The 16,012-nt window shown below is 38.4% G+C and overlaps 1 protein-coding gene across 1 annotated transcript; it reads right to left on the reverse strand.

Moving 5' to 3' along the window:
• Positions 1–1,544: 1,544 nt before the first annotated feature.
• On the reverse strand, positions 1,545–14,978 carry LYSMD3 (LysM domain containing 3). The gene is made up of 3 exons (XM_066273800.1): positions 14,825–14,978; positions 12,935–13,200; positions 1,545–3,608 (listed from the first exon to the last, which is right to left on the reverse strand). The coding sequence occupies exons 2-3, from the start codon at positions 13,187–13,189 to the stop codon at positions 2,943–2,945; spliced, it is 921 nt and encodes a 306-aa protein (XP_066129897.1). The 5' UTR covers positions 13,190–13,200; positions 14,825–14,978; the 3' UTR covers positions 1,545–2,942.
• Positions 14,979–16,012: the final 1,034 nt, after the last annotated feature.

Consider the following 16,012-nt stretch of genomic DNA (forward strand, 5'->3'; position numbering starts at 1 on the left):
TATCCTTCATATTCCAAAGTAGGTAACTTTAGAAGTAGGTAACTTTAAAAAGAACTGATTACTAAGTAATGAACCATTATGGATCACTGAAAGAACTCTTCAGGCCACTGAATAAGCAAGTTGAGAACAGAAAAAGAAAAGCTTTTAAAAACAAAAAGTCCTCTGGATAAATTAAACATTGCAATCTTCTAATTCTTGATGTGGCCAGCAGATTATAGTCAATTTTTCAAAGCAACCTTAACCATTTGTACAGACTTTAAAAAAAAATCTGTCCCACCAATAGCAGATTTTTCTCCACTTGTAATTCCCAACTTTTTGAGTGAACCAAATGCAATGACTCACACAGTTGTGGTACTTTTATAGTTGTGTACATACATAGATCCTAATGTGACGCCTGAAAGTAAATTTAAATAAGGGTTTCAACAGTTAAAAAATCACAATTTTTCTTAAGTTTTACAGAGTAATCTGCATTTGCTACAAATTTTGATGTATATTAGTATATTTTTAAAGCTAAAATTTTTCTATATTAAATGTTTAGGAATTTTTTTAGTGACAATTATAATCTACATTCTAATCAATTAAAAATATATAATTCAGATATACAGAAAAAGGAAACTGCCTGATTGTGTCATAGGATGTTTTATTTCCTTCCATGACTAGGACACTCACAAGTACATAGTACACCTTACTACTTTAAAAATAAGTTACTTATACTGGATATCAGACCTCTATCACAATTTCAAAGTACCACTAGCAAAAAGGAATCACTGACTTTCCATAATTTCATCAATTTGATGTAAACAAAGTTCTTCAAAAAACATCTAGCCATTCTACTTTAAAATACTCTATTTTCTTCCCTAACACTTGATTTTTTTCAGCAGGCTTAATAAATACAATGTAAACTGACCAAGTTAACATCGAGCATAAATTAGAAAGATCACACTCCTCTTTTCAATATGCCCAAGGCACATTAAAACAATTTTTTAATTTTAAACAAGTTATTCAAATAATCATTGTGCTATAATTCCCACATTAATACTTTTTGGTAATTATCTAAGGTCCTCTAATGCAGTGGTCCCCAACCTTTTTTGGGCCACGGACCGGTTTAATGTCAGAAAATATTTTCACGGACCAGCCTTTAGGGTGGGACAAGCATCAAGAGTGAGTCTTAAGACGGATGTAACAGAGGGAATCTGATCACTTTTTAAAAATAAAACATCGTTCAGACTTAAAAATAAATAAAACGGAAATAATGTAAGTTATTTATTCTTTCTCTGCGGACAGGTACCAAATGGCCCATGGACTGGTACCGGTCCGCGGCCCGGGGGTTGGGGACCACTGCTCTAATACAAAGGCTTTAATATTTGACTTCTTTGTTCTGTCTTTTTATACTTTGCTACTGAAGGTACATAAAACCTTATTTACCACATATCTTTATTAACACTACTTTGTATCAAGATTGGAGTTTGAAACAGAAAATGGTCAAAAAGCTGAAACATTAAAATTAGGAAATAAGGCCAGAAAATGAGGTGGTATTGTAGGTCTTAAGGTTCATACTTTATTACATACAAAACAGGCAATTTCCACCAAATCTTGCGTCTAATGCATCATTTTGGTTACATTTTTAAAAACACAACTTTTAAAAACTTAAATGATGGAATCAGTATGCAAATACTTCTTATCTAGCAGACCTTAAAAAGTGGCACTATCAAGCTCTTTTGCCTATATGCTTTTGGCCTGTTCCTCAATTTTATGCTATTCAAGGGAAAAAAGGTTTAAGTTGGACATTTTCTTTTTGAAAACAGGTTAAGGGATCAATTAATAAAAAGTGTCTGTTATTGCTAATACCAAAGGTATCTTTACTTCTGCTTTTGCTTAATTAACCTTTTTTTTTTTTGCAACAAACCTCAGAGGCAGACAGTGAAAACTGGTTTGACCCCATTAATTTACACTTGATAGTAAAAGTGGAGACATTTATATAGCCTATGTTATGAATCCCATTGGACCATTAGAAATGTCAACTTTTAATTACAAAAATATAAGCTTACATATTTTATAAGGCATTAAATGTAATTAAGGCATGTTACCACATGTAACATAGCAACAACTTATCACAGTATGTAGGGAATTATTTTCTAAATAATGCTAACCTGTATATGTATGTATAATACTTTTCATCAAAGAATTACAAAAGTGCTTTCAAATATCAGAGGCAAACACAATGACTTCAAAATCAGAAGCAGAGGCAGCATTCTTTAAGAGACAAAGATTGCTTTTAGGTTCTTGACCTAATCCAGTGTTCTAGTAACCAACTGTCAACTTTCCAACCACAACATTATTTTGGGGCTTGAAAATATTTCATCTCTATCCTAGCCTCTATTACAGACATTATACACTGTTTTTCCACTTTTGTACCTACTTATGTCTTTATAGCATATGTGCTAAACTTATTTTCAAAAAGTTTTAAAATGGAATATTAAGTATGTATTACCATAAATAATTTTAGAATCAAATGTTAAAACTAAATATTTTGATGATTCACAGTAGTAAATTTTCTTCAGTTGTAGGTATCTGGTGCTATCATTCAGCTTAATGAACATTAATAACCTTAAACCAAACAATAAATAAATTTAAACATAACCGATCTTGAATAAGAAAAATGAAGTGTTTGCCAAGTTAAGAACTTCCTAGAAACATATTTAAATTCATTTCTGCTTTAAGCATTGATATAACAGATACATAGATTTACTGTTCTCAGTATCAGCAATTAGCAACTGCAGGGATTTTATACTCGATCCATTTGTAAGTGGCTCAAAAAAAGTAATAAACAAAAGCATCTTCATCTCCCTAAATTCTGACTTTGAAGTGGTTATTGAATATAACTGATTCACCACATTCCAGATGAACATGTGATCACAAACATTGTAATTATGAGCTAATTGCTATGTTTTGTGTTGAGCAGCGGGAGACTGAGAATTGTGACTATGCAGCTTATGATCATCTTGTTGGCCAAAGGGTATTCCTTTGGTTGGAGCAATTCCACCTTCCATTTCTCTCTGTTGTGATGGAGGTGTGACTCCTGAATGTAGGTGTGAAGAATCCATTGTTGAATGGTGACTAACATCCACTTTAGCTAAAATTTCATAATATAGCAAATAAAACACTGGTGTTATTATACCCACTATCAGCATTATCACTACAGCTGTCCACCATCCTATTCCCCAGTCTGCTCCATAATAAGGATCCTTCCGATGAATGTTTTTGTTATCAGGTTCAAAACGTATTTGTTGTGCTGTTAAAGCAGACACCACCTCGTTAAGGTTCTCTCTTTTGGTGTCTGTACATTTTACTATTTGTTCTATGTCTCGGTCTACTTCTTTTAAAAAGCTACCTGCTGACTCACTGGAAGAAAGAGAATCATTACGTGACAAAATATCCTGTGGTTCTGGAACATGTTGCGCAGATGAAGAACGTGAAGCCTGTCTTCCTTTTGGAGGATAAAGTGTTTCAGTCAATGAACTAAACTTTTTTACTGGAATTTTGACAGACCTAAGGGCAAAAAAGTCTTGATCGCTGATGAGATTGTTAACCCTCTTGATATCTGCAACCTGTAAAAACAAAAAACCATTCAACTGAATTCTAAATCAAAATAGAGGTAGAAATATTCATTCATCCACTTATTTCTGGAGGGGGAAAAAGAGCTTAATTAACAGTAGTAAGTGGTTACACCCAGGGAGATTGTATTTTATTTATGGATAAAATTCTATACCACTTTTGATCTACCAGTCTTAGGATATCCCCTATGGAAGTTACATTAATGCTAGCTATTTTCAAGTAGACTCTAGGATCCTATTTCTCTTTTTTATTTTATGTATTGATGAGAGAAAGAATTGCTGTTCCACTTATTTTATGCATTCACTGTATGCGCCCTGACGGGATCAAACCCACAACCTTGGTATGTAGGAATGACATTCTAACCCAGTGGTTCTCAAACTTTTTGAAGTCAGGGCGCATTTAAAATCCTACAAATAATTGTAGGTGCACTATACACAAATTTCTGAAAAATATGTTATAATAAGTCAAACATTAAAGAAAAAATATAAAGTCTAAGCGTGCGTTTACAGTAATTAAACAAAATAAATGACAAATTTATTCTGACATTAAAAAACCTTTTAATGTTACATTTTTTGAGTTATGCTTTTTAGAATTCATAAAAAAAGAGGGGTTAAAATAAAAAAAAAACAAAAAAGTTATCTTTTTATATAGATAGATACATTCTTAGTAAGATTTAGTAAATTTGGCAGGTCCCACCATGAATGTGTTAAGTTTTTTCATTCTTGTGTTTATGAGAAACATGAGCCTGATGTGTCCTAGCGATTTCTTCAATGTTTGGGCATATATTTGACAGGCAAACTCTCATTTCCTCATCAATACATTGAAGAATTCCTCTCTTTTTACTCTTTAATTGTGTTGAGTGTAGAAAACCCCCACCATACATATCATCTTAACTTTACACCAAACAAAGGATAGAAGAAACTTGCCTCCAGTCTTTCCAAGGAACATGGGGGGTAAACAATCCAGCACCACAGCTTAACAGCCTTTTGCAACCTAATCAGGCAAGTGAGGTGGGGGTTGGGCAGACTGTCAGCTTACAGCCAATTCCCAGCACCTCTGTCCCCCAAAAATAAACTCCAAAAACCCTGTTGGTTTTTTGGTCCCCAACAGGCACATATTTCTCTGGAACACCATAGGGCAATGGTCCCCAACCCCTGGGCTACAGACCAGTACCGGTCTGCTGAGAAAGAACAAATAACTTACATTATTTCCGTTTTATTTATATTTAAGTCTAAACAATGTTTTATTTTTTAAAAATGACCAGATTCCCCGTTACATCCATCTAAGACTTTTTTTTTTTTTTTTTGTATTTTTTTTTTTTTCTGAAGCTGGAAACGGGGAGAGACAGTCAGACAGACTCCCGCCTGCGCCCGACCGGGATCCATCTGGCACGCCCACCAGGGGCGAAGCTCTGCCCACCAGGGGGCGATGCTCTGCCCCTCCGGGGCGTCGCTCTGCCGCGACCAGAGCCACTCTAGCGCCTGGGGCAGAGGCCAAGGAGCCATCCCCAGCGCCCGGGCCATCTTTGCTCCAATGGAGCCTTGACTGCGGGAGGGGAAGAGAGACAGAGAGGAAGGAGGGGGGGTGGAGAAGCAAATGGGCGCTTCTCCTATGTGCCCTGGCCAGGAATCGAACCATCTAAGACTCTTGATGCCTGTCTTGTAAGTTTGACAGTTACGTTAAAAAATACAACTGTTTTTATGCCAGTCGCATTTTATTTTGTGCATTTATCTGTCCCACCCTAAAGGCCGGTCCATGAAAATATTTTCTGACATTAAACCGGTCTGTGGGCCAAAAAAGGTTGGGTACCACTGCCATAGGGCACACCAGTGCGCCCTGCCGCACACTTTGAGAACCACTGCTCTAACCAACTGAGCTACCTGACTAGGGTCTATATAAATATCACCCTAAACAATTTGTGAAAGAAGGATTACTGATTCTTATGTTCTTTCTTCCAAAGTGGCAATTAGCACCTGACCAGGCAGTGGCACAGTGCATAGAGTGGTTGCCTGAGACACTGAGGTCACAGGTTGGAAACCCTGAGGTTACCAGCTTGAGCACAGGCTCACCAGCTTGAGCACAGGGAAGCTGGCTTGAGCATGGCATCAGACATAACCCCATGGTCGCTGGCTTGAGCAAGGAATCACTGGCTCAACTAAGGTGCCACAACTATGAGTTGATGCTTCTCATCTCTCCCTTCCTGTCTGTCCGTATCTGCCAACCCCCACCTCTCTCACTAAAAAAGAAAAAATAAAGTGGCAATTAGTAATAGAGTTATCTAACTAAAACTACCATATTTTATCAAAACTAAGATGCTGCCAAGCCAAGATTTGCCACTATTTTATGTCTCATTAAGGCAAAAATACCCCACCAAATATTGAAGATGCCACCATTCCAACATCAAAGATGTTAAAATGTGAAAAACATCTTGTACTTGATAAAATAAAACTTACCCCCTCGTTTAATTTCTGAAGCCATTTTCCCAAACTTACCAGTGTAAATGCATTATTCAACTACCCCAAGGTCAGTCATTTTTATAAGCTTTCCCTAAATATTATACAGCCCTTTCCCTATCTGTGTATTCCATCCATTTGCCCGTGTGAGGAGACACAGTCGGCGGCAGTATTTCTCAGATTAGCAATTACTATGCCAGGCTCTCCCACTGTCTTTTGAGTTAGTCCCATTCATCTTTTCCATCAAAGCTGTAACCATAGCCCTGATTATTTATCATCTCATCAATAAATAAAACTCAAATATCTGGCCTGGTCAACTTGATGGATAATGACTCCATTCACTAAGATATGGAATACTGGAGGAAGAAAAAAGAATGGAGGCAGATTTTACACATGTTGTCTTTGAGGTGCTTTAAATATGTAAGTGGAAGATGTCCAGTAGATAGTTACAGATGTATGTCTGAAATGCTGATGATCTTAGTTAGAGGTATATATTTGTGGAATACCAGCAAAAATGGTAAATGAAGTCACAAGAGATGGATTCACTAGAAAAAGACAGGAATAAAAGTTGACATAGGAAAGACCCTGGAGGAACGCCAACATTTGAGGGGTATGTTGAGTAAGAGAAATCCACAGAGGAAATTAAGAGTGACCAGGAAAGCAATATATAATGGTTAAAAGCATGAATCATCTAGGTTTGAAAATTGGCTCTGACACTGTCTAGCAGTATGATTCAGGGCAAGTTGTTTAACCTCTCACAAATTCAGTTTTCACAATTGTAAAATGACAGTAATAATATTTACCATATATGGTCGTTGTAACGATTAATCAATTAAAATGTATGAAGGACATTTAGAATAGTGACATATTGTACATTATGCAAATAATAGCTGTTCTTAAATATTAACAGGAAAATCAGAAACCCAAGGTCAAAGAAGGTTTGTAGGAGGGAGTGGTGACCTGGATCAGTGGTAGATTATCAAATCCAATGAAGGCAGAGTTCCTGTTGGAAAAACCAACTCCCTTGAAGTGTATGTATGGGAGGAGGAGAAAGAGAAGACTGAAGAATAACCAGGAGACGAGAGACAGTAAAGATAAAGGGTCTTGTCTGAGAGTGTTTTTTCTTAAGGCAAATGAAGATTCATTGACAACAAAACAAAAGACAACTAACCAAAAGAGAAGATATTTCCAAACAACAGCTCTGAGAAGAGGTTAAGATCCAAAATATATAAAGAACTCATACAATTAACACCAAACAATCCATTTAAAAAACAGGCAGAAGACCTGAATAGGCACTTATTCTAAGACACATACAAATGGCCAACAGGTATATAGAAAGATACTCAAATTCACTAGCTATTAAGGACATACAAATCAAAACTACAATGACAAACCACCTCATACCTATACAAACTGTTACTATCAACAAGACAAGTAATAAGCGTTATTAGAGAGGTGGTGGAGAAAAAGGAACCTTCATTCACTGCTGGTGGGAAATATAAACTCGTACAGCCACTATGAAAAACAGTATGGAGAATCCTCAAAAAATTTTAGAAGAGAGTTACCATATGACCCTGCAACCCATATTCTGGATTATCTTCCTCAAATATTGGAAAACATTTGCAAAGATATATGCACTCTTATGTTCACTGAAGCCTTATTCACAGTAGCTAAGACATGTAAACAACCGAAGTGTCCTTCAACAGATGACTAGATCAAGATGCACTGGATAGAGCTTCGGACTGGAATGTGGAGGACCCAGGTTCCAGACCCTGAGGTTGCCAGCTTGAGCACGGGCTCATCTGGTTTGAGGAAGGCTCACCAGCTTGAGCCCAAGGTCACTGGCTTGAGCAAGGGGTCATTCAGTCTGCAGAAGGCCCCCAGTCAAGGCACATATGAGAAATCAATCAATGAACAACTCAAGTGCCACAGTGAAAAATTGATGCTTCTCATCTCTCTTCCTTCCTGTCTGCCCCTATCTGTCCCTCTCTCTGGCTCTGTCACACACACACACACACAAAAAGATGTGGTACATATATATAATGGAATACTTACTCAACCATAAGAAAAGAATATTTGTGACAACATGGATGAATCTCGAGAGTATCATGGTATGCGAAATAGGTCAGACAGAAAAAGTCAACAACCATATAATTTCACTGATATGTGGGATATAAAACTAAAAGCAACAAATGAACAAACAAGAAAAATAAAAACTCACAGACACAGACAACAGTATGGTGGTTACCATAGGGAAAGTAGGGAGTGGATAAAAGGAATCAAATATATATGGTGACGGAAGTAGATTTGACTTTGGGTGGTGTGCACACAGTGCAATACATATATGATGCATAAAGTCATACCCTTGAAACCTATATAATTTTATTATCCATGTCACCCCAATAAATTTAAAGAAAAAAAGAAAAACAGCTTCATTGACAAACCCTAAACCAGACCCTATTTTTTTTTAACGTTCTTTTGCTTGGTTATATCTTAATAATTGTTCAATACTCTTTCTGAACTAGGTTTCCAAAGATTTATTATCTACCTAGATTATCTATGAATGGACCTACATTTTCTGTTAAGCTCATTTTCTTTAATGCATTTGGGATTCCAACCTTGGACTTTTTTGGGTTTATTACCGTTTTATAACTGGCATGTTTTTAATAATTCCTATGACTCGATATATAGTAAGTGGAATACAGCACTAAATACTGCATCTTTAAATGATTAATCCTTTGGTAAGGTTAATCTTTTTTCTGCTACTTGAGCATTGCTTATCTTAACTCCCTAATTCTACATCATTAATTTTCTTACTACTATGGCCAATGTCATCTTTCCTCTAATGTTAAGCTGTTTTCATGATTCTTCATGCTAAATGAGAAATCAGCTGATACATAATGTGATTACACTTTCTATCAGGTTCTTCTCTATTTTTACTGACAAATTGTTTTTTTGTTTTGTTTTGTATTTTTCTGAAATGAAAAGCAGGGAAGCAGAGAAACAGACTCCTGCATGCACCTGACTGGAATCCACCAGCATGCCCGGAATCCACCAGCATGCCCGTTAGAGGGCGATGCTCTGCCCATCTGGGACGCTACTCCCTTGTAACCAGAGCCATTCTAGCGCCTGAGGCGGAGGCCTTGGAGCCATCCTCAGAGCCTGGGCCAACTTTGCTCCAATGGAGCTTTGGCTGCAGGAGGGGAAGAGAGATATAGAGAGAAAGGAGAGGAAGTGTAGAGAAGCAGATGGGCGCTTCTCCTGTGTGCTCTGGCCAGAATCAAACCTGGGACATCCACACGCCAAGCCAACGCTCTACCACTGAGCCAACCAGCCAGGGCCTACCAACAAATATTTTATTCTAAGCCCTAATCATCTTCATTTGAATTATTCTCATACCCTCTCTCCTGGGTCCCCTCCATTTCACAGCAGACTTCCCCATCATTTTGCAGAACTCTTGTTAAAACTGTACATTGGTTTTCTCTTATAGGGGTCAAATTTTTCCTCATTTACCTCAAAGTGCTTCATCCCAATCAGTCTATGATGCTTATTTCTGAAACACCTATTAAATTTCCTATTGTTCACCTTATTTCCTTCTTGAAATATTTTCTACATTATTGTCATATGCCAAGAATACTTTTGTCCTCTTCATCTATCTCACTGAAATAGCTTATTGGTTGCTTGTGTAACTACTAGCCAATGGGGTGAAGTTGCCATGGCTGAACGCAAATTGAGCAGGTCAGGGGGAAGGTGAACATTTGTTTGCATTGGCAATCATCTGCTTTTGAAACAATTTGAGGCTGAACGCAAATTGAGCGTCTCAGGGGGAAGGTGAACATTTGTTTGCATTGGCAATCATCTGTTTTACATAAAAACTACGTCTTAACGTAATTTCTTTTAAGAATGCCTCCTAGAAAATAAAGCACTGAAGAGGAGAGAAAAGGAGCTAAAGCTGCACAAAAACGGCTTTCTTGACAAAAAGAAACCACTGAGCAGAGAAAGACAAGGCTTGCTTCAGTCGCAGAGCAAATGCGTCTTTCTCGGCAAAATGAGACTGATGAGCATAGAGAAACAAGGCTTGCCTCAGATGCAAGACAAAAAAGCCTGTCTTGACAAAATGAGTCCCTTGAACAAAGGCAGGAGAGAAATACAAAAAAATGACAGAGTAATGCTTACCGAAACGTAAAAAGGATTAAAACAGTTTCAAACGGAGAAACTTTAATTTTTGAGCATTCCTCTGGTGACATGAATATTAAATGTGAACACTTAATTGATGGTCCTCTGCAAGGTGAGCTTAAAAATGATGGAAAGATCTACACAAGAAATGTTGTTACAAAGAGATCTTTGACATGTGAATTAATATTTTATTATTTAAATCACCTTTATTTATTGAGCTAGCGGTGGCTCTTAAGAAATGTACCGCCAGTGGTTTCCTTCATTGCACTCTACTTTAAGCAATTAAGCAAGTAGAAGGGGGAAACCCCGTGGGGCACTAAGCAAAGGGGTGTCCTCACAGCCTGCCCTGGGTAATTCAGTTTGAATTAGCAGACAACTTTGCACAAATCATTTTAATTACAATTTATAATATCTAGAACAGCGGTCATTTCGTATGACCGCCGGGCTTTCTAGTATTCACATAACATTTCACATTTCTAAGAAAACCTTAATTTCATGAAAGGAAAACTAATGTCTCTGCAATGAAACTGGACCACAATGATATCTAGTCTTTCCTCTAATTTAAAATCTTCATTACTTTCTATAACTGATCATTTAAGGCATATTGTATAATTTATTTCTCAGTGTTCTTATTTCTCTACAAACCACACATACACATGCTTACTTGCATTAAAAGATGAGATCAGATATCTTCTGATTTAATAATAAACGGTATTGCCAAACATGAATTGCCAAAAAAACCATACAACCTAGCTTTTCTGACCTCATCAAGGAATGCATTTCAGTAACACATTTTATTTTACTTTTAAATCAACACTTACATGTTTTGATCAATTTTGAATAATTGCAATTATTACTCGACCCAAAAAACAGAATATGCCCTGTCTGAGGATGAGTGGATGAAGCATCAACCCAGCACACCAGAAGACATAGGTTCCACCCCTAGTCAGGGTACACACAAAAGGCAATCAACGAGTGCACAACTGAATGAAACGATGGCGTGAAACAATATGATGCTTCTCTCTCTCTCTGTTCATCTCTCTCAAATCAATGGAAAAATTAAAAAAAAAAAATAGCACCTTATGGTCATACAGCATTTTTTAAAATATACTTAAATTTATATATAAAAGTTTATAAATATGTATTTCTATTTCAGATAACTATGACAGATAGTCATAATTGGTTTTCAAGTTAAAAATACATTCTGAAAGATTTTGGAAATGAAAATAAAAATATTAAGCAGAAAAAAAATGATATAAAATGTCATGCTCATAAAAAAGAGCATATATATCTATATTTTAAAAATAAATTATTTCAGGGGAAAATCCTGAATTAGTATTTAGAATTCCATGTATACATTTAAAGAATATTCAAACAGTCTTATTTTTAAATATCAATACAACCTTATAGAAATTATATCCTTGGTAACTTTTAATTTATTAGGAAGTATAAGTTCACTTTAAAATGTGCAAAGAGGTACACATGCATTTCAAAATTCCATTGGTAGCATGAGAACAAAGTTTGAAAACCAATGTTCTAAACAGTTATATCAAAGTGTTTACATGAAAACTGATTCTAGGCTAAGGACGCAAGATAGAAATGACAGATATAAAATAGGTTAAACAGTTTAATATCTACTAAAATGAGAAGTAAACCTTTCCTTTGAGCTATAAATCCCACTTTTGGGAATCTATTCTACAGAAATAAAAGTAACTCCATTTAAAGATACTGTCATGATGACTGTTGGAGTACAAGGCAAAACATGGGAAAATCTTGGCTATCCACAGTATAAGAATGGCTTAATTATAGTACATCCATCCTATGGAAAGTTTATAGCTATACACCATGATGAACTAAATCTATAAAGCTATGAGGTAATACCCATGATAAACTAAGAAATAAAAAAGGCAAAGGCAATTGCAGAGTAACAGGCGTGGTATAAAACAATTTTAAAACACAAAAATCAGAAATTTCCCAAATACAGTATTTTTTATATATGGTTTTTTCTTTCTAAGTAAGAGGAGGGGAGACCGACAGACTCCTACATGAACCCAGACCAGGATCCACCTGGCAACCCCCTCTGGGGCAGATGCTCGAAATCAACCCAGCTATCCTTAGTGCCTGAGGCCAATGTACAAACCAACTGAGCCACTGGCTGTGAGGGGAAGGAGAGGGGAAGGAAGAGAAGCAGATGGTCACTTCTCCTGTGTGCCCTAACTGGGGATCGAACCTGGGACACCCATACACCGGGCTGATGCTCTACCACTTAGCCAACCGGCCAAGGTCTATATGTATACACACATGTGTATATATAGATATATACAAACACCCATATTCGTAAAAGGACAAAAAGGTATGAAATGAAACACAAGTGTGTTATCTCAGGAAATTGAGGCAGGGGAAAACTTTCTTATATATTCATACATTTTCTTACAACTTAGATAAGGAAAAGAAGATAACAAATTTGGATATTTTTCAATACTGAAAATAGAGTCACCGATTTTTGACATAACAATAAATTCAAGTATTCACTTAAACATTTAAAAAGTTAACATCCACAAACAGCTAGATATTCATGAAAAAAGGGAAAAGGGGGAGCAGAGGAAAAGACAGTAATTTATTTCAATTTGTGCTATGAAAAATAATTTTTTATTTTGGACTGCATTATGCAAAATCAAGTTAAAACTTACCGTACAACAATATTGAAGGGCTATCGCATTTAAAGTATCTCCTTCCTGTATATCTTTTGTTAATACTATAATGTCATCAAGTCTGTCTCTTGATGTGCTTCTTCTGATTTTCTCTTTTCCTCTGGATCGAAGCTCATACACTTCAGCATCCTCTTCCAACACATCACCCTCTGTACAATTTCCAAATGCATGTACTTGACCACATGAATGAACTCCTGGAACAGGAAAACTACGATTCTGATGCCTTCCTGACATACTGTCAAAACCTGGGTTGAGGGGAGAAGGCAGAGAAAACTTTGAAATAGAGCTGATCCACTTGACTGATTTTACATGAAACTTATATTCAGAACATTTTATCTTTTGTTGTTGTTTTTTTTAACAATTGGTTTTGGTTACTGAATAATTCAGGTTCAAATTTTATAGCTGTTGAAGTACAGTGAGTATATTTGGCAATGACGACATGAGGGTGGGATGAAAAGGTAATCCAGTCTTATAGACCATGTATCACAAAACACCAGTTTGAGCGTGGGAGCCACCATCTTGAGCGTGGGATCATAGACATGTTCCCATGGTTGCTGGCTTGAGCAAGGGGTCATTGGCTCAGCTGGAGCCCCCCTGGTCAAGACAGGTAGCAATAAATGAACTAAAGTGCCAGAAAGATAAGTTGATGCTTCTCATCTCTCTCCCTTCCTGTCTGTCCCTCTAAATAAAAATAAATAAAACTGAAAATTTTTTTAAATGAACAATATGAGAACTAATTCCACATTCACAGTTTTAGTTTCATATTAATTGTTCACAGGATCACTTTCAGTTGTTGTGAAAAATGAAGAGAAATGGACAGGTAGTACGAGACTTTTTTCCCTCATATTTTGTTCTTAAAATCCTAAACTGGATTCGCATGGATGAAAGTCACTGAGCAAAGCCATTTTAGATACTTATATCAACTTCTGTCTGATATATTGCTAAATACTTAAAAGATTGAACTTTATCACTTAAGTCCCCCTTGTAATGAAATGCTGGCTGCAGAATACCATAAACTAGTATTCTGTTTCTGAATAATCAAGAATTGGTTGTGTGTCTCATTAAAATGAAAAGCTAGACTTTGACCCAGGCAGATAATTATCTGAGTCAACCAGAGATTAGGAAGTACACAGTCCTCCCGTCATCTGACTCAGTTCTCTTCACCTGTCTTAGTTCTCTTTGGGCAAGAAAAAAGCACGAATTCCCTCTTCAGAAAACTAAAACAAACCTCTGCCAGCTACGTAGATTACAAGCAGTCACAAAAATTACCAATGGATTCATCAGCTGAGTCTGTATGTGAAAATGGTTTCCCAAACACCTTCACTCTGTGTAACTGCTGTCGGGTGTTTCGCGCTGACATCCTTAAAGAGGGAACAATAAGAGGGCCACGGGTTCAAGGCAGGAAGGCGTCCACCGGGTCAGGATCACTGGGGCCGTACCCTCCAGAGCCAATTCAGTTTTTGAAAACTTCCCTCCCTCTTCATCCCACAAGTCTAGTTTTTCCTTTCCCTGTCATCCCCTGCGATGGTTAAACATCAGATTTTTATGTCACACCATCACGCTTGGACGATGTGGACAAGATGCCGTCAGCGACTATTCCATACAAAAACAGTTGTGAAAGAAATACAGGTGTTTGGGTGAAAAATGAGTCGCACCGCGAACAGGGCACGTAGAAGCCCTTCCTCTGACCCTCAGCTTCCCCAACAATGTGTCGAGGGACTTTGGTAGGGCGGTCCCCAAGGTCTCCCCAGTCCCAGTCTCCTGCAGCCGCCCCCGCCACCCCTGCGGCCAATGGCCCGCGGACGCCGCAGGGGCCCGACCCCGCCACCCGGGGCGAAGCCACTCCCCACCTCTCGCCGCCATCTTTACCTGTCCCGTTAGCAAGGGGGACGTCACGAAGAAACGGCTGCCGTCCCGGGCAAGTTCATAGCTGAGCCTCCGTTTTGGGGTACCACCGTCCTCCCCTGCCCCCTCCACCGCTGCTGCGGAGGCCAAAGTCCCCGCCTTCCCGGGCTTGCGCCGCCGCCACGTCCGCAAACCTGCCGTGCGTCATCGCGTCAAGGGGGCGGAGGTGGGAGGGGGCGGAGAGCGGGGGCGGGGGCGCAAGGGCGAGCTCAAACCCCGGGCTCTTCAAGTCCAGGCCTATGCTGGGCGCGCAGGCGCACGGACGCCTCCGGGCCAGGGGGCGGGGTCCAAGTTCCAGCCCCGCTCCTTCCAGGCGTGTTTGGCCGAGGCCCGTCGTTTCTAGGCGTTGCGCTAGGGGCCAAGTCGTCAGCCTAGTCCCTGATTCCCGGGTACCTGTCGAGTGCGTCTTTGTCCTTCGTCCACATAGCGCTGACAAAACTGTCTGGGGAACATTGAGTGGCGGAGGTGCTGAAGATTTGTCGGAGACTGCTGTGCATTTCTTCTTGCGCGGCATCTGGAAGTTTCTGTAGGGTGGGATGGGCGCTCAAAAGAATAGTGTGGACGTCCATGTTTTGGAAAATCACAAGGCTTACTATTCTTTATGCTGAAGTCTCTAGACTGCTGCAGAAGAGGCAAACCCCGGAAGAAAAGCCCTCGGCGGCGGGGATGGTTGTTTCAGCTTTTGTGTATATAGGCGAGGAAAGTGAGCCACCTAGAGTCAGACCCTAGGAAACGTTTGCCCTTCAGCCCTGGTTCTCAGGCTTCCTGTTCTCAAGGAGACAAAGCTGTCTACAAATTGTAACTTACTTTGTTTTGAAAATAATCAAAAGTCACTGGTAGTTAAAGTTGAGGTGTATGGAGACACTAGTTTGTTCAATAGCAAACTCATGACTTCATACATGATTATCCTGATGAACTTCGTTAAGTACAATAATATATTTGAATTTATGTAAGTGTAAAGCAGTAATTTTCAACCAGTGTGTATGCCACAAGAATTTTATTTTTATTTTTTTAGAGAGAGAGAGCAATAGACAAGGACAGACAGGAAGAGAAAGAGATGAGAAGTATCAACTCATAGTTGCAGCACCTTAGTTATTCATTGATGACTTCTCATAGGTGCCTTGACCAGGGGTGGCTCAGCTGAGCCAGTGA

The sequence above is a fragment of the Saccopteryx bilineata genome, chromosome 4, assembly GCF_036850765.1.
Source record: "Saccopteryx bilineata isolate mSacBil1 chromosome 4, mSacBil1_pri_phased_curated, whole genome shotgun sequence".
In the NCBI taxonomy this organism is placed as follows: Eukaryota; Metazoa; Chordata; class Mammalia; order Chiroptera; family Emballonuridae; genus Saccopteryx; species Saccopteryx bilineata.

Coding starts and splice junctions, on each gene's coding strand:
- LYSMD3 (XM_066273800.1), bottom strand. CDS start 13,189: ATGTCAGGAAGGCATCAGAATCGTAGTTTTCCTGTTCCAGGAGTTCAT. Junction 3,609..12,934: donor CCCTTCAATATTGTTGTACG/GTAAGTTTTAAC, acceptor TTGTTTTTACAG/GTTGCAGATATCAAGAGGGT.